The sequence below is a fragment of the Pelophylax lessonae genome (genome assembly GCF_965119305.1).
Source record: "Pelophylax lessonae genome assembly, chromosome: 2".
In the NCBI taxonomy this organism is placed as follows: domain Eukaryota; kingdom Metazoa; phylum Chordata; class Amphibia; order Anura; family Ranidae; genus Pelophylax; species Pelophylax lessonae.
This window is the reverse complement of record NC_138769.1, coordinates 130,866,686-130,893,380: the sequence shown is the minus strand read 5'-3', so window position 1 is coordinate 130,893,380 and position 26,695 is coordinate 130,866,686. Positions and strand designations below refer to the sequence as shown.

Below are 26,695 nucleotides of genomic sequence, written 5' to 3'. Positions count from 1 at the left end.
TTTGCTGAATTCAATCAACTATACAGGGGATATAAAAACATCACAGGGGCCTACAAATTAAGGGAAGCATACATGACTAGGTCACCCATAGGCATAACAATCCCTGCTAAGACAGGCAAGCAGAACTCCACAGGAACTACCTGACCCAAATAATCTCTCAACAAAAAAACTGGATCCCCCTAATGTATGCCAACTATCTTTTTCGCCGATCCCCTTAACAGAATGGTGAATTGTTTTCTTCTACATATTCCTTTAGGTCTACTCTTAATTGACTCTGCCTAGCACTGATTGTTTGCGGAACTTAACTATACGGGGGGACATAAAAACACCACAGGGGCCTGCGAATTAAGGGAGGCATATATGACCAGGACACCTACAGGCACAACAATCTCTGCTAAGACAGACAAGCAGAACTTTACAGAAATTACCTGACCCAAATATTCTCTCGACAGAAAACTGGTTCCCCCAATATACAGTATGCCAACTATATTTTCACAGATCCCCTTAACAGAGTAGTGAGTTGTTTTCTCCTACATATTTTCTCAAGTCTACTGTTATTTGACTCTGCTTAGCATCGATTTATTGCTCAACTCAACTATAGGGGGGGACATATAAACCCCACAGGGGTCTGCGAATTAAGAGAGCCGGGCAATAAAAATATATAATCATGAAAGGCAAAACAATAAAGGGAGGAGAAACTGTAAAACTGTAACGCTCCTGCGTTTTATGTATGATGTGGATTTTCAGCTGCAGAAATATTCCACTTCAGTAGTCATGTAGAGAAACGCTGAGACACCATTCCCAACTCTCAATGACTCATCATGTGTGGATGATCTCAATTCAGCAAGTAAATACACACACTCAATAAGATGTTTCCTAGAGTGACTTATGTATATAGTAACACAGTGATGATAGGCTGAAGAGACAGGTTGGGTAGAGATGGTAGATGACAGACACTTGAAAGGAAATGTTCTTGAAAGTAAGATAGTAGCAGATGGGATGCAGATAGGTTTAGCAATCATGTATGGTAGCAGATGACAGAGTAGCAGGTGGACATACAAGAGAGATCAACCAGTGCAAGAACAGGTGGTAGTAGGCTCAAGAGCTAGCAATCTTAGATAATGCAGATGTAATAATAGTCCTTAGTATGCAGAGCTAGATAGTGTAAGCTTTAGTATGAAAGTTATAGAGGTTTCCCCTGTGGGGTACTTATCACTAATAGCAATGTAGCAGAGGAGAGGTTCGGCAAGAGCGGATGATCCGGTAGCGGGATACAGGGATCAGCGCAGCGTGGTTCCGACAGCGAGGTATGCTTGCAAGCATGAGAGCTTCAAGACAGGTTAGCATCAAGGCACAAAGCAGTTTGAACGAACACATGTGAGTGAGAGCCGGCGATCTAAATAGCCATCCAGTCTGGCGCTCAGTGATGACAGCATCAGTCTTAAAGGTGTATGCGCACCTTACCAAAAGAGAATGGTGGGGCGCATACACTTATGAAAGAGTAATTAGGGTACCCAAAGGTACCAGAACATTACAAAAACCACCTAAGATAATCTCAAGCCCTGGAACAATTAAAAAGTACATGACACAAGAAGATGACCCAGATAAGCAAGTATTAGAAAAACAACAGGGAACCCGTGCAAGAAGCAAAGGAAAAAAGTTGACAAAATTGATCATCAATGCGTACTAATATCCTTGGGCAACCAGGAATAGAACAGGACTTGTAGATAGTGATCCAGAAAGGGACCACATTGTAGAACAAAACATGAACACCCAACTGCCTACAAAAGTGGAAATAGCGGCTATGTTTACGGCATTAGAAAAATCTTTAAAGTCAGAAATAGCAACAATACATAGCGATCTAGACCACATATTGTCACGTGTTTTAGACATGGAAAAAAGACAAGATCGTCATACACAAACAATACATGAGTTAAAAAGAGAAATGAAAGATCTAACAATGGAACAGAGGAACCAGGCATATAAACTGGAAGACCAAGAAAACCGGAATAGAAGGAAGAATCTGAGAATATGAGACCTACCAAAACCAACACACAGGTAAGAACCCCATTATTAGACGGAGAAGAGGTAGAGCAGTTAAAAAATAGCAAGAGTACATCAGATAAGAAAATCAAAAGGTACACCAGTGGAGGCTCCAAGTGATGTAATAGAAAAATTCCAGAACTATGCAGAAAAATCTCAAATTTGGGAGAGTTTGAAAAGAAGGACACCAGTCAAATATGAAAACATCACCCTTCAGATCTTTACAGATCTGGTACAAGAAACATTAAGAAGGAGATTACTAAAACCACTATTGAAGTTGATGTAAAATCATGTAATATGGTATAATTGGGGCTTCCCAGCGTGTCTGGTAGGCCCGGAGGGAAGGCTGCATGGCAAATTTGAGATTCCCGGAAGAACTGCAGGGCGTCTGTAAAAAACTGGAAATTCCCATACCAAATATATTGGGTTGGTCCATAGATAAGACAGAAGAAGTAAATAAAGAAGAACAGTGGTGATTGGCCTTTAAGAAAAGAAATTGAATTTCAAACTCAAACAGAAGTTAGGGCAAAGAGAACTACCGGGAGGGGGGGGGAAGGCATGGAGTTAGGAAACTTAGAATGGTGAATCTGGCTCTCTAGAGGGCCCAAAAACTCATTCCCCTGGGTAAGGGGGGGGGGGTGAGGCAATGAGCTCACCGGATAGAGCACCACCCAATAGCATAAAGAGTAGGGGGACAAGGAGGTGCCCAAGAGGAACACCACAATACTACTCTAGGACCATGATGTGGTCAGATTTACATCTTGCCATGATCAGCAGAAGGCATTTGGGGGAAAGGGAACAGGACAGGGGGAGGAGTGGGAAGGGAATGTGGGGGAGGGGGATATAGAGATAAGGGTGGGAAAGCAAAGAAGAAGGAAAGTATGTGCAAAAATCATAAAATCATGTGATGATGTTGTCCCCCCTTCTAATCTCTGGATTGAGCCTCTTTGTATGACCCCTAGTAAATGGTCTAGACAGAGGGTGGAAGAGGAATGTTTGATTCAAATTCCTTCAAGGCCACAAATATCATGGTCCCTGTCTTAAAAGGCCTTTTATGTCCGTTGAATGCCTAATTGCTACAGTCTGTCCCTGCTCCACACAGCAACCTCTCCCTACACTGACAAAAGACTTTTGTGGACCTATTAACTAGCGATTTGTGTCACTATACAGTCTGTCCCTGCTCCACACAGCAACCTCTCCCTACACTGACAAAAGACTTTTGTGGACCTATCAGCTAGCGATTTGTGTCACTAACTCTCTGTCCCTGCTCCACACAGCAACCTCCAGCCACAGAATACAAAGTTCTTTGCTGTCAGATGAACACCCTTTGGCTAATTTTTGGGGCATGTAATGGCCGACACTTACTTCTGTATCCTGTGAATGCCTAATGTACCTCTAGCCACAGAATGCAAAGTTCTTTGCTGTCAGGTGAACGCCTGTTGGCTAATTTTTGGAGACTGTACTGGCAGGCACTTACTTCTGTATCATGTGAATGCCTAATGTACCTCCAGCCACAGAATACAAAGTTCTTTACTGTCAGGTGAACACCTTTTGGCTAATTTTTGGGGCGTGTAATGGCCGACACTTACTTCTGTATCCTGTGTATGCCTAATGTACCTCCAGCCACAAAATACCAAGTTCTTTGCTGTCAGGTGAACGCCTGTTGGCTAATTTTTGAGGCCCGTACTGGCCGACACTTACTTCTGTATCATGTGAATGCCTAATGTACCTCCAGCCACAGAATACAAAGTTCTTTGCTGTCAGGTGAACGCCTGTTGGCTAATTTTTGGGGCCTGTACTGGCCGACACTTACTTCTTTATCCTGTGAATGCCTAATTTTTCAGACTGGAATTGAAAATCAATGGGTCTGTAAACGTTCCGCTAAATTGTGGAATGGATGCGGACCCATTTTACAGACGTGTGAATGGACCCTATATGTATTTGACATGTATTTACTGGCTGCTGTCAGTCCTGGCTGATTTAGAAAAAAAAATTTTTTTTTGCTGAAAAAAAAAAAATACTTTTATGCCAACTTTTCCAATAGCAATACTTCTGGTATGTAATTTTCCATGTTGTGGGACTTTTTGTGCACAACTAGTAAGTATTTTGCGGCTGCAAATATGACCTGGAGGTTTTTCATGTTCGTCTGCCATTAAAATGAATGGGGTCAGCCGCGAACCCGCGGTTCGCGGACATTTGAGCAAGTTCGTCGATCGCGTTCGCGACTGTCCCTGCAGATGTTCGTCCATCACTAGCTAGGAGAAGGTAAGGAAATGAGAGCAGAATTATTACAAGCGTTTGTAACGGTAATACCAAAAGAAGGAAAGGATGTAACCCTGTGCTCTAGTTATAGGCTAATAGCGCTATTAAACTCTGACATAAAACTATATGCAAAAGTGCTAGCAACTAGATTTAAAGATTTAATGCCCGAATGGATCCACACCGATCAGACTGGATTCATCCCAGGTAGAGAAGGGAAAGATAATGGGATAAGAACATTAATCCTACTACATAAATCTAGAGGCATTATGGCCCCAGAACTACTACTGTCAATAGATGCAGAAAAAGCATTTGACAGGGTGAACTGGGGCTTTATGCTAAAAACAATAGAAGATCTGGGTATTGGCCCTAGGATGAACCAATGGATAAGAGCACTTTATAGAAATCTGACAGCTTCGATAAAAGTAAACGGAAATTTCTCACCTTCTTTCGGAATGTATAACGGGACGAGACAGGGGCCTCTGTTGTTTGCCCTGTAGCTAGAACCACCAAACATTATATATTTTTTTAGCAGAGGCCATATAGCATAAAATGATGGGTGTAACACTATTTAGCCACCTGAATTACATTTGCCTGTTAGGGAATTGCCGGGATGATGCCTGTAGGTGCGGGCACCATCCCGTATACCTGCCAAAAACCGAGGACATCCTAAGGATGGCAAGTAGTTAACCCAGATCCCTCCCCCTTCATGTGAATGAGTATGGGATAGATTGTACTCCTACGCGGATTATAATGGGGACACCCAGGCAATTTTTTTAAACATTTTTGTATTGCCTGAAATGCCTTGCAGCTGGGAAAATTAATTTAAATGTAATTTTTTTTTCTTTATAGATGTTAGTTTTGCTGCAGCAGGTTCTATACACAGTAGAGGTGTGCCACTTTACAGGCAGACTAAGGGGACCCCTCAGGCACCATATTTCATGGAATTTTTCATTTTTATTGTTTTACTTTAGGCATCATTAAAATCACTGCTCCTTTAAAATGATCTTTTTAAAAAAAAAAAATGTTTGTATTGATACAAGTCCTCCCAGGGCAGTACCCAGGCCACCATACCCTTTTTATGTTCAATTACCTGCATATGAGTCTTCATAATGGGGACTTTTGAACCAAACCAGGGGGTGTTGGACCCAAATCTAGTTAGTGGATATGTTTTATAACAGAAAGTAAAAAATATTGTTCTTTAATTTTTGGTCTTTTTTGTTTATATCGCAAACAATAAAAAAAATTATTTATAGAAGGCCCTTTAGGTCTGGTATGTATTGAAGGGGGTCCCATACAAAAAAGTTTGGGGTTCCAACCAAAATTCTTTAAGTCTAATATGGATTTTAAGGGGGTATTACATAAAAAGGAAAGAGGGTACATAGTTGTCATTGGGGTCTGAGAGCAGGGGGGGGGGCTTATTGGAATAGGGAAACCACCCTTTAACAATAGGGGGGCACCCAGACACCTGGATTCCCCTATATGAATAAGTCAGAGGTCCATAGTATCCCTTCTCAATCATTCACTCACAAAAAAGTGAGAAGTAAATAACAATGCTGTGCTATGTTCGTGAAGGGAGTAAAAGCTTCCAGAGGTCAAGTACAAGCTTGATTCCAAAAAATTTGGGACACTGTACAAATTGTGAATTAAAAACAGAATGCAATGATGCGGAAGTTTCAAATTTCAATATTTTATTCAGAATACAACAAGGTGACATATCAAATGTTTAAACTGAGAAAATGTATCATTTTAAGGGAAAAATAAGTCGATTTTAAAGTTAATGGCATCAACACATCTCAAAAAAGTTGGGACAAGGCCATGTTTACCACTGTGTGGCATCCCCTCTTCTTTTTATAATAGTCTGCAAATGTCTGGGTACCGAGGATACAAGTTGCTCAAGTTTAGGAATAGAAATGTTGTCCCATTCTTGTCTAATACAGGCTTCCAGTTGCTCAACTTTCTTAGGACTTCTTTGTCACATCTTCCTCTTTATGATGTGCCAAATGTTTTCTATGGGTGAAAGATCTGGACTGCAGGCTGGCCATTTCGGTACCCAGATCCTTCTTCTATGCAGCCATGATGTTGTATTTGATGCAGTATGTGGTCTGGCATTGTCATGTTGGAAAATGCAAGGTCTTCCCTGAAAGAGACGACGTCTGGATGGGAGCATATGTTGTTCTAGAACTTGGATATACCTTTCAGCATTGATGGTACCTTTCCAGATGTGTAAGCTGCCCATGCTACAGGCACTCGTGCAACCCCATACCATCAGAGATGCAGGCTTCTGAACTAAGCGCTGATAACAACTTGGGTTGTCCTTGTCCTCTTTAATCCGGATGACATGGTGTCCACGTTTTCCAAAAAGAACTTCATATTTTGAATCGTCTGACCACAGAACAGTTTTCCACTTTGCCACAGTCCATTTTAAATGAGCATTGGCCCAGAGAAAATGCCTGCGCTTCTGGATCATGTTTAGATATGGCTTCTTTTTTGGCCGATAGAGTTTTAGCCGGCAACGGCAAATGGCACGGGGGATTGTGTTCACCGACAATGTTTTCTGGAAGTATTCCTGAGCCCATGTTGTAATTTCCATTGCAGTAGCATTCCTGTATGTGATGCAGTGCCATCTAAGGGCCCGAAGATCACCGGCATCCAGTATGGTTTTCCGGCCTTGACCCTTACGCACAGAGATTGTTCCAGATTCTCTGAATCTTTGGATGATATTATGCACTGTGGATGATGATAACTTCAAACTCTTTGCAATTTTTCTCTGAGATACTCCTTTCTGATATTGCTCCACTATTGTTCGCCACAGCATTGGGGGAATTGGTGATGCTCTGCCCATCTTGACTTCTGAGAGACACTGCCACTCTTAGATGCTCTTTTTATACCCAATCATGTTGCCAATTGACCTAATAAGTTGCAAATTGGTCCTTCAGCTGTTTCTTATATGTACATTTAACTTTTCCAGCCTGTTATTGCTACCTGTCCCAACTTTTTTGGAATGTGTAGCTCTCATGAAATCAAAAACGAGCCAATATTTGGCATGACATTTCAAAATGTCTCACTTTCGACATGTGATATGTTATCTATATTATATTGTGAATAAAATATAAGTTTATGAGATTTGTAAATTAGTCCATTCCTTTTTTACTTACAATTTGTACAGTGTCCAAACTTTTTTTGAATTGGGTTGTAGTTAAATAGGTGGCAAGTAAGAGATTTGGCTACTCTTTTTGTTTGTAAACAAATAGCTAGGGATTCCCTAGATCTATACCAGAACCTTATACTGCATAGGGTCTGGTATAGATGTCAGATGGGGTCCCCTTCCAAAGAAAAAATGCTGTGGGATTCCCCCCATGATTTATAGAAGGCTCTTTAGGTCTGGTATATATCGAAGGGGGTTCCATACAAAAATAGGGTGGGGTTACAACCAAAATTCTGTAAGTCTAGTATGGATTTTAAGGTGGTAATACGTAAAAAGGAAAAAGGGAACTTGGTGGTCGTTGGAGTCTGAGGGCGGGGGGGGGGGGGGGCTTATTGTAATCGCCAATAGTATCCCTTCTCACTCACAAAAAAAGTGAAAAGTAAATAACAAACACAGTTGACCAGTCCTTTAAAAAAAAAAAAAAAAGTCCCACGATGTAAGTCCGCTGTCAATTACATCATTCTATAATGCAGATCCACATCAATCATCATGAAGGATGCCCAATGACCCGCCAAAGAATAAAGTGAGCTGATGGGCATGAGGTAAATTCTCATTGGGTCCTTTTGTAAATTAGCTACTAAGATGAGTTTGCCTACACATATGAACAGTACCGAAGTCGAACAAAGTATCTGCATTTTAACTGCAGTGTAAATTTTACCAATTGCCACGTGAACTCTGCGGGATCTGTTCATGCAAACAGTTATAAAGTGGTCATAAAGTTTTTTTCCACCTACCAGGAATGTTAGTAACCTTCAGTTATTTTTCCACCTTATAAATAGGTTGGCCCATATCCAAAGTGTTTGCGTACAAGATAAACTTAGTGGACTTTGCATTTATTATACACCCATTTCTTCCTCAAGACTTAATGTTCTGTTTCTCTTCAATAATGCATTCTTTAGGCTTGTTTTGAAATCACAAGCTGTTGTGTTATCCTAACTTTTTGATTTAACACGCTTAGCTACAGACAGCTCTATGTTTGTTTGGCTGTGCAAGACTGTATTTTGAATCAATTAATGCAGACAAAAATACCTTCTAGGGCAGGGGTCTCCAAACTTCCTAAACAAAGGGCCAGTTTACTGTCCTCTGGACTACTGATTGACACCAGTGGGACTAAAAAATGCCCTAAAAAATGCCCTAGTGTCAATGGGAATAAACAATGTCTCTGGCTTGGTGGTCAGTGGAAATAAAAAAAAAATGATTAAATGGGCCCCATCCTTAATGTCAGTAGAAGGAATAGTTCCCTGCCATTGGTGTTAGTGGAGGGAATCATGCCCTGTCATTTGTATCAGTGGGAAGAATAATGGCCTTGGGTTTCAGTGGGAGGAATTATGCCCCATTGTCTGTGTCAGTAGAAGGAATGGTGCCTCATCGTTGATGTCAGTAGGAACAATGTTGCCCCAAGAGCAGGATAAATGCAAGCAAAGCCCATGGGCCGCAGTTTGGAGACCACTATTCTAGGGTGATAACTGAGACATGTAGGAGAGTGATAATAAATGTTACTAAGTGTTTGTTATCACAAGCCGTTATTTATATAGAGAATTGGAAACAACTCTCTACTCATGTGCCACACCAATTCCGCAACAGACTTAAAGCGGAGTTCCACCCTCAAAAATGCTTTTGAGATAAAAATATCCCCGGGACAGTCAGGGCTAGTACATTTCAGAATGGATAGCCTCTGAACTGTCCCAGGTTGCACTTACCTTTTAGAAGAAATACTTACCTTGAAACTTTCTTGTCCAGCACTGTCATCTCAGGTGTGGGCAGCTGAAGCCAAAGCGTCCTCTTCGGTGTCCTCTTTGGTCCCAGAATGCCCTTCACCGGCCCCGCTCATCACTTCCGGGGGCAGGCACGTCATCCCTGCACAACTTCTGGGCATGCCCGGAAGATGTTTAGCAGGGAATGACTCCTGGGAGCGATGACGTTCAGCTCCCAGGAGTCAACGCAAGCAGGAACTGACGGCGCGGGCCACGGCCACAGAGGGAGGAAGAGGAAGGAAGGTAAGTATATTTTTTTCAAAAACAAGGTAAGTAAACAAAAAAAAATAGTCATTATCCATTTCTTTTTCAGGTGACACAGAGCAAGCGGATGGGCCAAAGTCACTTTTTAGAGTGGAACTCCACTTTAAGTGGGTTTACACACTATAAGAAAATCAGGCGACCAATCGTTCAATTTTCCTCGTTGTTTCACAGCAAATTTAAACCGATGAACGAAAATTTGTACGAAAATTATCGTATGGTAAAAGCTTGATTTGTTGTTGATTGTTTCTGATCATACTCAAATTTTCTTTTCTGATTTTTCTTGTCTGAAAATCATGTAAAAACGATACACATTAAATGAAAATCGTTCATTTTGTTCCTGTACGAGAAAAACTTTGGAGTTTATGCCTTCGGGAATTTTCCTACGACAATTTAGAATCGGCTGTCGAAAGTTGTGTACACATTATACAAAAATTGTACGAAAGTTTCAATTGTCATTACACATACAAAACTAAGAAAAATGTATAATTAACTATCAAGTACACATTTTCATTTGAAGGTTACATTGCCTTGAAAAAGTATTCACACCCCTTGAAATTTTCCACATTTTGTCACATTGCAACCAAAAATGTAAATGTATTTTTTGGGATTTCATGTGATAGACCAACACAAAGTGGCACATAGTTGTGAAGTGGAAGAAAAATGATAAATGGTTTTCAATTTTTTTTCACAAATTAATATCTGAAAAGTGCAGCATGCATTTGTTTTCAGGCCCCTTTACTCTGATACCCCTAACTGAAATCTAGTGGAACCAATTGGCTTCAGAAGTCACCTAATTAGTAAATTGAGTCCACCTGTGTGCAATTTAATCTCAGTATAAATACAGCTAGTCTGTGAAGCCCTCAGAGGTTTGTTAGAGAACCTTAGTGAAAAAACAGCATCATGAAGGTCAAAGAACACACCAGACAGGTCAGGGCAATGAACATACAGTAACTACAGGGGTTGCAATTGCAACCAGGCCCCTTGCTCCAAGGGGCCTGTGCGGCTTCCCTGTACACCTGGATAGGAGGGGCGGCAGGGGGCAGCATGTAGAGAAATTGCTGTCCTCCTTTTTCCTCCTGTAGCTGCAGGAGAAAAATGGAGGAGATTGATTCATCTGTAAGCTGCCTGCCACTCCTATCCAGTTCACTTGTGTTCTGCTGTCTCTGGGCACCTGTGTGCTCCCCTGATCTACTGGCTCCAAAAAAAACTAATGGCACCAGTGGGTGAACTTCCAGGATTGCAAAGGTCACACTTGCAACCGGGCCCTGGCATTCCCCCACCGTGGGGAGGCCCCAAGATGGCAAGAAGGAGGCCCACTGCAGAACTTGTGAAAGGGTCCCGATGCGGAACCATAATAAAGGGCCCCACAATGGGTGTAAAGGGCCCCAGGACAAGTGGGAAGAGCTCCAGGCTTGAAGGGAAGGGCTTTGGCCAGGGGTCCGGGGGGGCCCTTCATGGTTTCTTGCACCGGGGCCCTTAAGGTTCTAGTTATGCCTCTGGGTCAGGGATAAAGTTGTGGAGAAGTTTTAAGCAGGGTTAGGTTATAAAAAAAATCCCAAGCTTTGGACATTTAACAGAGCACTGTTCAACCCATCATCTTAAAATGGAAAGAGTATGGAACAACTGCAAACCTACCAAGTCATGGCCGTCCACCTAAACTCACAGGCTTGCCAAGTAAAGCATTAATCAGAGAAGCAGCCAAAAGGCCCATGGTAACTGTGGTGAAGCTGCAGAGATCCCCAGCTCCACAGGTGGGAGAATCTGTCCACAGGACAACTATTAGTTGTGCACTCCACAAATCTGGCTTTTATGGAAGAGTGGCAAGAATAAAGCCATTGTTAAAAGAAAGCCATTAGAAGTCCTGTTTGCAGTTTGTGATAAGCCATGTGGGAGACACAGCAAACATGTGGAAGAAGGTGCTCTGTTCAGATGAGCCCAAAATTGAACTTATTGGCCTAAAATCAAAATGTTATGTGTGGCAGAAAACTAACACTGCACATCACCCTGAACACACCATCCCCAACGTGAAACATGGTGGTGGCAGCCTCATGTTCTGGGGATGTTTTTCTTTAGCAGGGACAGGGAAGCTGGTCAGAGTTGATTGGAAGATGGATGGAGCCAAATACAGGGCAATCTTAGAAGAAAACCCGTTAGAGTCTGGAAATAACTTGAGACTGAGGTTCACCTTCCAGCAGGACAACAACCCTAAACATACAGCCAGAGCTACAATAGAATGGCACAAATCAAAGCATATTCATGTGTTAGCATGGCCCAGTCAAAGTCCAGACCTAAATATAATTGAGAAGACTTGAACATTGCTGTTCACAGTTGCTCTCCATCCAATCAGAAAGACTTTTAGCTATTTTGCAAAAAAGAATGGGCAAAAAGGCCCTCTCTACATGTGCAAAGCTGGTAGAGACATACCCAAAAAGACTTGCAGTTGTAATTGCAGTGAAAGGTGGTTCTACAAAGTATTGACTCAGGGGGCTGAATACAAATGCATGCCACATTTTTCAGATATTTATTTGTAAAAAATGTTGAAAATCATTTATCATTTTCCTTTCACTTCACAATGATGTGGCACTTTGTGTTGGTCTATCAAATAAAATCCCAAAAAATAACGTTTTTGGTTGTAAGTTAACATGACAAAATGTGAACAATTTCAAGGGATATGAATACTTTTTCAAGGCACTGTATATACCCTCTTACTGGGGGACCTTTAGGAAGGGGTGATGCGGAAGCTTAACCCATTTTGGATTTACCTGTTTCCTCCTGACTGTTATGCCTTGTTTCCACTGAGCGGAATGGTTCGGGTCGGTACAGTTTGGAAGGGTTAGAATGGTCCGGTCTATTCAGGTGAGCGTTTCCACTGCAAGTCGGGCCACCAGGGACCATGCGGGGTTTACACCAAATGAGGTGTTTGTTTTGCTCTTTCATTTGACGTGAGCATTGAAGTTTTCCTGTCCGCCAATCAGTGGAATGTATCGTGTGACGCCAGTAGCTCCGCCTTAACCGTACCGTACCATTTCCTATGGCCCTACATCTGAAGCAGGACCAGGAATGGTGCGGTTTGGTTCGGTTGTATGGGCCACTTTCATAATGGAAACACTCAAATTAGCGTACCGTACCGAACCGACCCAAACTGATCCGCTCAGTGGAAACGAGGCATTATATTCCCTCTGACCTATCTGTATTTCTAGAAAGTAACAGATGTTCTTCCCATTCCAGTATCGTATGGAGCAAACTTCATGTAGAACTATAGGCAAAACATATTTTTTTAATTTTGGATAGAGTAAGAGAGGGTTAAAACCCCTGTCAGATTCTTTTTCGTAATCTGTGTCCCATTGCAGAGATTTTCCTTCACTTCCTGTTCCATAGCCAAACAGGAAGTGAGGGAAAGTCCATGCAAATTATGGGAATCCCTTGGGGACCCCTAGTTCAGCAAAACTAGTGTCCCGATTGGAAGACTTCCCTTCTATTATATCTCTGGGACAACCCAGCAATTGAGATTTTCCTTTACTTTGACTTTTAATGATAATGGTAAACAGGACAAATAGCGAGAGTGAATCTCCTCAACGGGAACACAGACAGCAATAAAAACTGACAAGTGTTCTAATCCCTCTCCATTCTATCCAAAACTAAAAGAAATGTTTTGCCTTTAGTTATACCTTAATGGGAAGAGAGAGGATGTCTTTGCAAAGTGAGACAAATCTCTTCATAGATAGTTGTCATGGGAACAACTGTCCCCATTGGCAGGTTTCACGCCTGTTCCAATTATGGTGGCAACTCAAAAATTTTAATGTAACCTCACTTTTTTGTGGTGACATTGGTGATCAGGACAATTAGAGAGAGTGAATATTCTTAATGCTAACACAGACAGCCATAAATAGCAGCAGTGGTTCAAAACCCTCACTACTCAAATTTAAAATCAAAGATTTGCCTTTAGTTATACTTTGAGAAGCTTATTTACATTTTTGTATTTCTACATATTATTCCTATTTTAAGTAAATTGAAAGCCTGATTACTGGCCAAACTGTTTATTTTTTTTTTAATAGAGCAGGAAAGGGTTCAAGCCCCTGTCAGGTTTTTATCGATATCTGTATTTTGTTGGGCAGATGGTCCCCTCTCCTTTCCTGTCAAGCCAGGAAATAATGTAATATTTCTCCAGCAGGGCAAAAAACTATTTCTGAACTAGAACACATTTTTAGTAGAATGTGAAGAGATTTTTCTACTTTTGCCATCCACATTCCCTGTTCCAGGGACAACCAATCCCACCATTTCTAGAAGGATCACATGGACATGAAGTAAGTGAAAATCTTCCCAATTAATTGGAGAAAGAAAGAAATATAAACTTTGAACTCTTCTCTACTCTGTCCAAACCCAAGGAAAAGCAATTAGCTTTAACTACTAGGCTTACATGACATGCAAACAACCTACCAATTTCTTTGATGAAGCTGATATAAAACAGATTTGTGGAAAACTACAACCTACTGTATCTACCCTTGCATGTGTACCTTCAATATGTAACATGTCTCAAGTATATCTAAATTAAGCACATCAATAATAACTTATTACATTGCCCCTTGGCTTATCATGAAAGAATATGACTAAATAAAATCTTCTGGACCTTGAAACTTCCTCCATTCATGCAAATTGTTCTACTTTATCCTCTTGATAAGAGTAATTTGCTTGGCCTTAACATATGTAGCCAGGTGCTTGGCTAAGAATGGAGAGTGCCAGAAACACTGGATACAGCTGCTCTCGGTAGCTGCTACCCTGCGGCGCTGAACTGGCTAACAGCTATATCAGCAATAAGCTGCTGAGCAGGAAGAGTTCAATAGAATTATTCCGGAAGCACTGCACTGTGGAAACTGTACTCCGGAAGAGAGAGACTCTGTTTTAACCAAGAGCTTTTGAACTGCATTTTCCAGAAAGAGATTGCCGGGAGGAAGGGAAGGAGCTGCATTTGCTGGTTCATAAGCTAAACCCAGTCTAGTGGTACAGAACTCTATTCCAAGTTACCTTGGCATAGTGATTATACTGTCTAGCAGACTGTGTCTGAACCTACCCCCTGCATGATCAGTGCTGAGTTCAGAACCATTTGTTCTAACGTACCAATACATTGAATTAATTTACCACTAAACAGTCTTGTGCCTATTTCCTAGTACTAATTCACAACCAAGTTAAAGGTACTGTATCTACACTTGTGTTGCTATAAGCTCTTGCAGTAGTGTCTACTTAAAGAGGTTGTAAACCTTAGAAAAAAAAAAAAACACCTGAAAGACAAACACATAATGAGCTAGTATGCATCGCATACTAGCTCATTATGAAATACTTACCTTAGAACGAAGCCCCGCAGTGCCGCCCACTCACCTCTCTCACGGGTGACATGTTCGATCGCCCTTCTTCCGGGTTTGCGGCATCTGGCTGGAGCCGCGATGATTGGCTGGAGCCGCGATGACGTCACTCCCGCGCATGCGCGCGTGAGCCGACGTTCAAAGCACAGGGCTCCGAAGGAACGGCATGAGTGGCTGTTCCTTCAGAGCGCATGTGCTAGTGATGTCACTGGCTGAATGCAAAGTAAATATCTCCTAAACGGTACATGTTTAGGAGATATTTACAGTAGCTATAGGTAAGCCTTATCATAGGCTTACCTATAGGTACAAGTTGCAGAGGAGGGTTTACTTCCTCTTTAACCAAATGTGTCAGAGGGGCTGAGGTTGTTCTTGGAGTTGAGGCACAGAACAGAGAAGCCAAATTACGAAGTGGCTCCTTCGGTGATAGTGCTAGACATATAAAAGAAAAGTCACAAATAATAATAAATTCTAAAATCTTATAGGATAACTTAACTTATACATGAGAAAAATTATGATATTATGATAAGATCTGTTTACCTATGTTTTTTTTTTTAATGACATGTCAATCAGTTTGACAAATGATTATAAACTATAGGAATAATGTTGACAAGAAAAAAGATTATAAGGGTTCATACACACTTGTCTGACTCCAAAGTTGCCCCAACTTTGGATGGGTGCAACTTGGATTTGACTCTGGCTTTGACCAGTGATAAAGGACAACTGTTGCACACAAGTTGCATTGTATAACATTAAGGTATGACTTTCATGCAACTTGATTTTGAATTTGAAGTTGCTGCAACTTTAAGTAGCGCACATTAGAATAGTTATTTTTGAAAACATGTGGAACGACTTGTCCAAAGTTGCATGACAAGTCACACAAGTGTGAATGAAGCCTAAGTGTTTATATCTCCATCATATATCTACAAAAGATTACAATTCACTGATATGCAACGTAGTCACTAGAAACAAGTTATTTAACAAATAACCTCTGCAACTGCCCTCTTTGTGTATATTCCTGTTTTGCAGACTAGGAAGGGAAAAGGCTTCCTGAATTTTCTACCTTTTAGACCCAGGTAGGAGTAGCCGTTTTGCTATTCCCCTGTGGATACCAATTGAGACCACTATACTGATATCAATAAAATAATGTATGACATTTAGTATCATATATGATTTTCTTTTTTAAGCATTTGTATATTTGTATGTTATGATGAATAAATCTGGAAATATCTTTTTTCAAATATGTGTGTAGCACTACCCCTACAGGGGCTGCTGATTTTAATTAGTTCTCCTTCCAAACAGCCAGTTGGCAACTATTGGTACCCAGCGCAGCATCCAGCACACAGTCTCAGGGATCGACTTAGGGTCACTACTCACACGTCCCCAGGACAGGTGCCTTGTCCCAGCTTCCTCCAGACACAACCCAGTGAGTGAGATTGTATGGTATCTCGCCAACGGCCAGTGGTGTGGAACAGTATGTCTGGAATGCAGGAATAACCATTGCGCTGCCAGAGCCAGCATGAAAGGCAAGCAGCCAGAAATGGCCATTAGGTCATGAAGGAGAAGCTATTGTGCATGCTCCAAAACACATCACAGCCCCCCCACGTAACTTCTGAGTGCCAAGCGTCGGGTGCCCTTGCTCTAAGGTGAGGCACCATGTATAACATCACAGCTAGTTTTACAGGGCACCTAGGAAGATGGGACAAATTACTATATTACTTCCACAATTCTTCTTTAAGCCCTAAAGTACATACAGCTAGAGTAGATAAAGAAGGATAGGATTCCTTTGACCCCTCCGCAAACCCGCTGCCTTGAGGCACGAGCACACTCCAGCCACCTTATCATAGTGACGTTCCTATTTGAAGGATAATCAAGTCAGATATTCCTTTAATGCAGCATCAGCATCCCAACTATGCAAACAGAATGCTTTGCACATCTGTAAGAACATCATCCCATGCAAGATACAAGTCAAGTGATTGTAGCAAGCCATTACAACTAAAGAACTAAAGAACAAGGGTCTAGGCTTTTGCTTCAGCCAATATATGAAAAGAGGAGCCCATCCTTACACTGCTCCCCCCCAAAAAGTGTCAAATGTGGCAGTGGTGGAGGATGCAAACAAGCAGAATATCCCTTTTTGGGTGAAGTTCAGCTTTAAGCTCATCCATGGTGGTTACACTGCGCTGACATTGGAAGGGACTTAAAGGGGCTTAGTTACAAAGAATCCCACTTACTGAATACGCACCACACATACTGTGTGCCACAGTCCTTATACACACAAAACATACTTTATTAACTGTGTCACATGCACACATATATATATATATATATATATATATATATATATATATACACACACACACATATACACTATATTACCAAAAGTAATGTGACACATGCCTTTACACGCAAATGAACTTTAATGGCATCCCAGTCTTAGTCCATAGGGTTCAAAATTGAGTTGGCCCACTCTCTACAGCTATAATAGCTTCAACTCTTCTGGGAAGGCTGTCCACAAGATTTAGGAGTGTGTCTATGGGAATGTTTGACCATTCTTCCAAAAGCGCATTTGTGAGGTCAGACACTGATGCTGGACAAGAAAGCATGGCTCGCACTCTCCTCTCTAATTCATCCCAAAGGTGTTCTCTCGGGTTGAGGTCAGGACTCTGTGCAGGCCAGTCAAGATCCTCCACCCCAAACTCGCTCATCCATGTCTTGATGGACCTTGTTCTGTGCACTGGTCCAAATCATTTGCTGGAGGGGGGATTAGGGTGTGGGGTTGTTTTTCAGGGGTTGGGCTTGGTCCCTTAGTTCCAGTGAAGGGAACTCGTAAAGCGTCATCATACTAAGACATTATGGACAATTTCATGCTCCCAACTTTGTGGGAACAGTTTAGGGGTGGCCCCCAAACATGACTGTAAACCACTGCACAAAGCAAGGTCCATAAAAACATGGTTGAGTGAGTTTGGGGTGGAGGAACTTGACTGGTCTGCACAGAGTCCTGACCTCAACCCGATAGAACACTTTTGGAGTGCATTACATTGGAGACTGCAAGCCAGGCCTTCTCCTGCACATCAGTGCCTGACCTCACAAATGCTCTTCTGGAAGAATGGTCAAACTTTCCCATAGACACACTCCTAAACCTTGTGGAGAGCCTTCCCAGAGGAATTGAAGCTGTCATAGCTGCAAAGGGTGGGCCAACTCAATATTGAACCCTACAGATTAAGACTGGGATGCCATTAAAGTTCATGTGCGTGTCAAGGCAGGTGTCCCAATACTTTTGGTAATATAGTGTGTGTGTGTGTGTGTGTGTGTGTATGTGTGTATATATATATATAATCCTAGCACAGTTTGTTAAAGGTTTTGAAATAGGGTATGGAGTGTGGAATGGTTAGAACCCCTTTCAGGTTTCTAGTACTATCTGGGACCCTGAAAAGTACCCTCACTTGCTGTCCTGCGGACAACATTTAAGCAAGGAAAATCTCCAACAGTAAAACGGACAGAATTAAATATTATTTTTTTAATAGGGCAGGAAAAAGCTAAGACTCCTGTCGGATTTATATTCCTGTTTGCAGGGCTGCTGATAAGGGGGTATCACTCTTCTCCTGTACGGAGCCCGGCCCTGTGAGTTTAAGAGGGGGGCCCTGGCAGCTGACAAGCCCATTTGCAGCCACTAAGGTACGCTCCATTTCACACCCTCCTGTCATTTTCTCACTGAGCCGACTCAGTGCTCGGATGTTAGTTTCTCCCACTCTGCTCCCGCAGTCTGACTTGTTCATCTTCCCTGTTTACCTCTTTGCCCTCCTCCTACCAGAGTTCTGTTTTGATGTTTTGGAGCACTGTCTTTATGCAAGATTATTTAATGCATACTTTACTTTGAGAACAGGCACTGCCTGGAGCCGGAGTGTGCTGTCATGTCTCCATGCCTGTTGTGTTGATGGGACATTTTTAACTTTCTGGGTGTGCTTTGCATTGTGATTGACATAGTATTTATATGTATGCATGCTTGTATAGGAAAAAAAACTTTTTATCAAATGTTCCATTGGGGAGTAATTGTATGCCCCATATCTTTTATAATTTGATCCAAATAAAAATGTTTTTATGACAACCCATTTACCACCCCTTGTCTACTAACCCTCACGATTTGCTGTAGTTACAGTTATTGGTCATGCTCTGTTACCGAGCTTTTATTACATTACCTTGCATTATTCAGTATGTCAAACGTTGTTACTCACTTGCATTATTTAATAAAATACTTGAAACAAAAAAAAAAAAAAAAATGTTTTTATAATAATTTCTTTGTTGTGACACTATTGAAATCCCTTTCTCAATATTCTTTCAAAAAATTCTACTTTTCTTGGATGAAGGTGCCATTGATCAATGGATGTATGTGACTTATTCAGAAGGCTATAGATAGTAAAAATTATGTTGTTTGTCTTAGTTGCATGGACGTGCGCAATTTTAAAGCGTGACATGTTTGGTAACTATTTACTTCCCCTAACATCTTTTATATTTTATAAAGAAATGGGTTATATATTGTGCTTTTTTGCATTAAATTTCAGTAAAGTGTATTTTTTCCCAAAAATGCATTTTAAAACCCGCTGCACAAACACTGTATGACATATAAAAATAGCAAAACTCGATTCATTCTCCAGGCCTCTGCTTTAAAACAATATATAATGTTTAGGGGATTTAAGTCAAAAAACAGATTCTTTCACGTAAACAGTGCCAGAAAAGGCCTGGTCTTCAAGTGGATAACCGAGATTGAAAATATAGTAGGTAAAGGTAGAAATTTTTTAAATTTTGGTGCACTAGAGATCAGGCTTAATGAGTGTAAAATATAATGTATTGAAGAAAAGAAAAATGGCGCAAGGAAAAATATTTACAGAGAAAGATACAGTACAAAATAGACACTTGTACAGTAGCTGAAGTAAAATAAATGGGATTCCGAATGAAAAAGTACTTAATAAGTTTGCTGGTCTTTGGGGTCAGAATTTCTCAATGTGGTTTTATGGTGGAACGGGACTTTTTTAAACAAGCCTAGCTGTGGGGGGCACCACCTACACAGCCTTGTCATTCATTCACAGAGTTCTGTTAATGGATGAACTACAACTACCGACAGCCTTTTCAAGCTGTTGAGGGCTGTTGTAGTTAATTGGGTATTCCTCCAACTGAATGAATCACCCAAGCGCTCACTCCGATGGGAATAATAGGCGTGCCGCTGTCCTCTGGCAGAGAACTCCAAACAATATGCACATGAAAGAGAAATGGAGGCGCAAACACCTAGTTCATTAACTTTGCACACCTTTAAAGATTTATTAAAATGCTAAAAACATACTCACGGACATGAAGAGCAAAAATCGCATAGAATGAGTCCACCACACGTGGAAATGAACATGTCCCTGTAATTGGACCGCGGTCCAATTACAGGGGCATGTTCATTTCCACATGTGGTGGAATTAGTCTATGCAATTTTTGCTCTTCATGTCTGTGAGTATGTTTTTGGCATTTTAATAAACATTTTAAAGGGGTCCAAAGGCAATTCACTAGGTGTTTGCACCTTCTTTTCTCTTTCCTGTGCAATTGAGTCTTCCTGTCAGTGTTAAACTGCTTGTCCATACAAAGTATGGACAGTATTCCAACATGATAACGACCCCAAACACACTTCCAAGATGACCACTGCCTTGCTAAAGAAGCTAAGGGTAAAGGTGATGGACTAGTCAAGCATGTCTTCCTACCTAAACCCTATTGAGCATTTGTAGGACATCCTCAAATTGGAGGTGGAGGAGCGCAAGGTCTCTAACATCCACCAGCTCCGTGACGTCATCATGGAGAAGAGGAAGCAGACCCCAGTGGCAACCTGTGAAGCTCTGGTGAACTCCATACCCAAGAAGGTTAAGGCAGTGCTGGAAAGTAATGGTGGCCACACAAAATATTGACACTTTGGGTCCAATTTGGACATTTTCACTTAGGGGTGTACTCATTTTCGTTGCCAGCGGTTTAGACATTAATGGATGTGTGTTGAGTTATTTTGAGGGGACAGCAAATTTACACTGTTATACAAGCTGTACACTCACTACTTTACATTGTAGGAAAGTGTCATTTCTTCAGTGTTGTCACATGAAAAGGTATAATATAATATTTACAAAAATGTGAGGGGTGTACTCACTTTTGTGAGATACTGTATATGCTGATACAGTTTTAGTTAGCATACCACTAACTGCGCTCATAGGTGTTTGCTCATTACTTAACCAGGTATGTTAATGGGGCCAAAGCAGTTCTCAGATTTGTGCAAAGAACAAAGAACCTGTCATACCAAGCGGCCAGTCTAGGTGTAAGCATTACACTCAGAAGTTACCTCTTCAGACAGATTGTTAAAGCAGGCTCAACAGCAGCAGGAAGAAGGAGTACAGGCATACCCCGCTTTAAGTACACTCACTTTAAGTACACTCGCGAGTAAGGACACAGCTTGTTCAGCTTGGCATGACACTACTCCCAGTTTTTAACATTGGCGTCTATAGGAAATCTTGGTCAGCTTGACATGGCACTGCTCCTAAACCATAAGTGACAGGGATACCAAACTTAGGGAGCACAGAGAGGGGACCCAGGACTACACCATATCCTTTGTGGCTGGCCAGCTTGCCTAGGTAATCTATGTCCTAGTCCTGGATCCCCTTAACATGCTCCCCAAGCTTGGTGTCCTTGTCACATTGTTTGGGAGCAATGCCATGTCAAGCTGACCAAGATTTCCTATAGAGATAGTGTATTTACATGCATTGAGAAATGAAAAAAGGTATTGCTTCACTTTAAGTACATTTTCGTTTTACATACATGCTCTGGTCCCATTGTGTACTTAAAAGTGGGGTATGCCTGTATTGAAGAAACACTTGCTGGCCACAGCCAAACTCTTTCCAACAGATCACATAACTATAAAAGCACCATCTATGAAATTGGCAGATCACTACATTCATATTTTATAAAGCAATACTGGATAGAGGCCTTATAGGTTCCCATAAACATTTTTTAGGTCTATTACAGAACTAAGCTATAGGAAATACTGTTTAATAAAAGTATTATTCTTTTATGTGTCTTCACAGGAAGCAAGCTGTGGATATGTGATTGTTCTAATGGCTTTATTCTGGTGCACAGAAGCCCTCCCGCTTGCTGTCACTGCACTATTTCCAGTTGTGCTATTCCCTATGATGGGTATCATGGACTCAACAGCGGTAAAATTAATTATCTTATTTTACTGTAAAGTGACATTACTGAAAAATGTATACAGTCTACCAGCGATATTTGGGTGTTATAACTAACCAACTAACTCATAACAACAAAACTGTGTAAAGAAAAATAAAATAAAAAGTATAGCTTTATTGATTCAAAAACCTCTAAAAGTATTACCTACCCTATCCCACAGCTCTCGGAGAGTGATAGGGCATTATTGGAAATGCCTGTTACTGTTGAAGAGCTGCAAAAGGCAGTAGGGGAGCTAGCAAACCATAAAGCACCAGGGCCAGATGGACTACCAAATGAGATTTATGGTGAATATGGAGAAATAATGTTGCCTGAGCTGTTGCAGGTACTGAATGAAGTGTTGAAGCAAGGTAGATTACCGATGTTGGTGACAGAAACTACTATAATACTAATACCAAAAGTAGGGAAAGATCTAACTCACCCTACATCATATAGACCAATATCTTTGCTTTGTACAGATGGTAAAATACTGGCAGAAATATTGGCTAGTAGATTAGGTAAAATAATTCACACTATAATGTAACCAATGTGGATTTATTCCAGAAAGATCAACATCACTAAATGTTAGGAGACTATTTCTAAATCTACAAATTCCAACAGAAAGGGTGGGGTCACGTGCTATATTGTCCCTAGATGCCGTCAAAGCATTTGATAGCATTGAGTGGAAATATCTGTGGCAGGTTCTATCATTATTTTAGGTGGGTCCCATCTTTACGAATTGGGATAAATTGTTGTATGCCAACTGTAAGCGATTAGCTCGGTGGTAGGCGTATGGGTGACCCCTTTGGGGGTGCGTTTTCACAGAGAGATAGCCGAGCAGAGGTTGAAAACAAGACTGATTTATTCATGCAATTTACTTCACACAATTGCAAGCGTCAAAACAGCCAAAATAAAATAAAAGACAAAATAAATCCTTGCCTCTGTGGGCGGCTACCTTCTCACGCTGGAACCTACCTAAGAGTCTGTCTCCAACCTACTGTTGGAGCAAACTTTCTTATCCTACAGCGGATACTCAACAGTCCATGTTTTATCTATAACAGGTCCCTTTACTCTTCAGACTCTTCACATGGAACATGTCCCTTTGTTTTCTTTCCACGTAGCAAAACAGTCCATGTCCTCACCTTTGAGACGTCTTCACACTTGGTTACCCTCCTTAGCTTCACATCGCTTTAGGGGGTCTTCTCCCATGCTCACCAGCTTGTCGGGAGGCACACATCCGACTGTCCCCCTCTCCCAGCCCACACGGCGACAGGCGGCAGCAGTCCTTCTCCCATGCCCACACGGCGTCGGGAGGTACACGTATGTCTGTCCTCCTCTTCCCAGCTCACACAGCGACAGGAGGCAGCAATGCATAAACTTTCTTTGGACAAATTATAGAGGCCTTAATTTCCTCATTCCGAACAGCTGAAGGCCTTTCAACCTCCTTACACCTTCCTGCTGCCTTTGGCAGCCGACACCCTATAATAATTAGTGAACTTTTCAAAGCAGGTGGGAATGTGTCTCCTCTCAGTGACTACATTCCCAGATTTACCTGACTTCCTGTCACATACCCCCCCCTCTTGTTTCAACCCTAGGGTTGGGACACATATTTCCAGGCACGCATGTGTCAGGCACTGCTGACTCACTGATAAGCCTCCTATTATCCTCAAGCTTCCGGATGAAACTGTTTCTGTCATCTTCACTGACAGATTTCTCATAAATGCCACACAGCTTGTCCCTCATAACCGTCTGTCCAATCCACCATGGAGGTCCGTGATCCATAGGCAACTCAATTTTGCTAGTCTTAAAGTCTTCAACATTCTTAAGACGCCTCTCTCTGCAATCAACAAATGATTTCCACAACACTTTGAGAACCTCTGCTTCACTTAGCTTTGTTCCAGGAAACGTCTGTACTTTATCAACTTTCCTTCCATCATCATATGGGTCAAAGGCAACAACACAGTTGAACCCAGCGATCTGGGTGGTATCCATTATAGACCTCCTCTCTGCATCAGTGAAGAAGCATGGAACTGCAACACATTCTTTTACAGGTTTCTTCAATGCACTTTCTGCTGAACTATTTGACCGCTCAAAGTCACCTAGTTCCTTTTCTCTATCTGAATTCCACATGGAATGCATCTCAAGATCACGATCAAACTTCTGCCACCCGTCTTTCACCAGTTCCATTTTGGAAACACTCCCTGAAAGGCACTTATTCATTTGCTTCACGTTTTCACCAACAGCCTTAGTTTTCTCCACTAGGTGGCGTTTGCTTTTTTCTCCCAGATTTATATCACTTGCTTTAGTTTTCTCCGCTTTAGTTTTCTCCACTAGGTTTTCAGCCTGAACTGAGAAATCATCACATTTCTTACACAACTCTTTTGTTTGCTGAAGCTCTAATGATACATTTTCCAATGCTTGAAGTTTTTGAAGGAACGGTTTATTCCAAAGGGGTGATTCAAGCCACATGTCATCACATTTCTGAGGATCACTCAGGACAGACCCCAAAACACTGATCCTTTTAAAAACTGCATCAGGCACACTATCCCCTCTTTGGGACAGATCCTCTGTTGCCTGGAATTCCTCTTCCAGTTCCTGCAACGGAATCTTCATCTCTTCTACTTGCTGTTCTAAGACTCGCTTAGACTTTTCTAGCTCCTGAACGCTTTTCACAACATCATCCTTGGAGCGGACCAAATCTTCCATTTCTGTACACAGCTGTTGGTTAACTCTTTCTAGTTCAACTTTACACTCTAGAGCTTCCTCCAAGGAGCGAGCCAAGAACAGGGCTTTGCTCTCGTTATCACGCACCTCCGTTTCTGCACGGGCGCGTTCTTCTGCATATTTTGCAGACACAGTCTTCTCTTCACCAAGCATCTGATCAAACTTCTTTTTCACATCTTCAACACACTGTAATGAACCACCGCTTTCTTCCATGCGTTTTTTCATATCCGCTATCTGAGCTTGCAATGTTGCGACTTGCTCTGATAGGTTTTTCTTTGCTTCCTCCTCCTCTTTTAATTGTTCCAGGAAGCCATTTTTCTCATCTTCCATTTGTTTGAGCTTTGTGCTAAAACTCAGCCTTTGACACCTCTCCTCCTGTAAGAGTTCCTGCGTGTCTTGCAGCTGCGATTCCAAGATAGAAAAATCTTCCGCAATTTCTCTAGATTTGCTGTCTGCTTAAGAAAGCTGATTTGTAACATTGTCCAGCTCAACCTGCAGTCGGTTTGCCTTCTCTGACAGCTTAGCACACAATCGGTCACCTTCTGACACCTTCACTTGTGATTCCAGAAGCTGTGCCTCTACTTTTTCCCTCTTATGTTCACAATCTCCTTTTCCCTGCATAAGAGCTTTCACCTCATTGGCTAGCTTCTGGGAATGAGACCGTAATTCTGCCACACAGGCTTCTTTCTCCTTTAACTGCTGCTGGAAACGTTGGGCTTCACCTTTCCAACTTTCACAGTCTGCACGTAATTCATCTACCACATTGCTCAAAGTGGTGAGCTCATACACAGTACTCAGTAATTTAGCCTCTCTTTCACTTTTCTCGTTGTCGCTGAGAGACAATGTCGTTTTCAGAGCGACATTCTGTTCCTGCGACTCCTGCAGGTCTATTTTTGTAACTTCCAAACACTGAAGACTTTTTTCCAGCTGATTACGCAACTCCAACATTTCACACATGCTTTGCTTCTGCAAAGTCTGAATTTCAATTTCCTTTTCCATGAGGATGGTATCTTTCTCCTTTATAGTGTCTTGACGTTTTTGCAACTCGACCAAAAGAAGAGCAGTGGATTCTTCCCACTGTGACACATGAGACTTGAGTAGTTCATTCGTTTCCTGCAAGTTTCTATGCTCCATCTTAAGCAATTCCAAGGCTTGTTCCTTTTCTTCCATTTTCCGTTGCAAGGCATCCAACTCAGCCCTGCACACATACTCGGTTTCTTCCAAACCGATGGCCTCCATTGGCTGCTGGCGTCTCTGTTTCCAGCCTGCCATGCTCTCTTGGTGAGCCTTTTGTTGAGCTGCAAAGCTCTGCTGAAAATCCGCATTTGCCTGCTGTTGAGCTGCATTTGCCTGCTGTTGAGCTGTATTTGATATAATCAGTTGTTTCAACATCTCCTCCATTTTGAGTTTACTTTTCATCTGAGCACACTGCGTCTCCATAGCAGTTTCATCAGTGTTGCTAGGGACAACAACCTTCCTCTTTAGTAGACTCTCTTTAGGCATGGATGGGGCTGGTTCAGACGGTAGCATCCCCTCCATCCATAGAATCCGGTTTCTCATTTCATCTATCTTTGCATTTTTCAGGCGTTTGGAACGCCCCATCTTCAATAACTCCACAAACAAATTTTTCACAGTCCAGCAAAAAATTTTCAGACCACTGTCTCTTTAAAACACTTTTTTTTTTTTTTCTGTCAGGATCTTCTCTCCTGCACACATAGATTGTGCAATCTCATGCACCAGATAAAGTTCATCAAACATTTGCACTTCCTTGCAGGGATCTCTGCTTATGCCCACTGCATACCTCCACCATATGTAAGGGATTAGCTCGGTGGTAGGCGTATGGGTGACCCCTTTGGGGG

At 41.7% G+C, this 26,695-nt stretch overlaps 1 protein-coding gene across 1 annotated transcript in view; it reads left to right on the top strand.

Annotated features, from left to right (window-relative positions):
- The window catches only part of LOC309546407 (solute carrier family 13 member 2-like), a 138,300-nt gene that overhangs the window by 32,998 nt on the left and 78,607 nt on the right, over positions 1-26,695 (top strand). Inside the window, exon 2 of the mRNA XM_082246068.1 lies at positions 21,977-22,105. Within this exon, the coding sequence (XP_082102194.1) occupies positions 21,977-22,105 (129 nt within the window). The remainder of the gene's footprint in view (positions 1-21,976; positions 22,106-26,695) is intronic.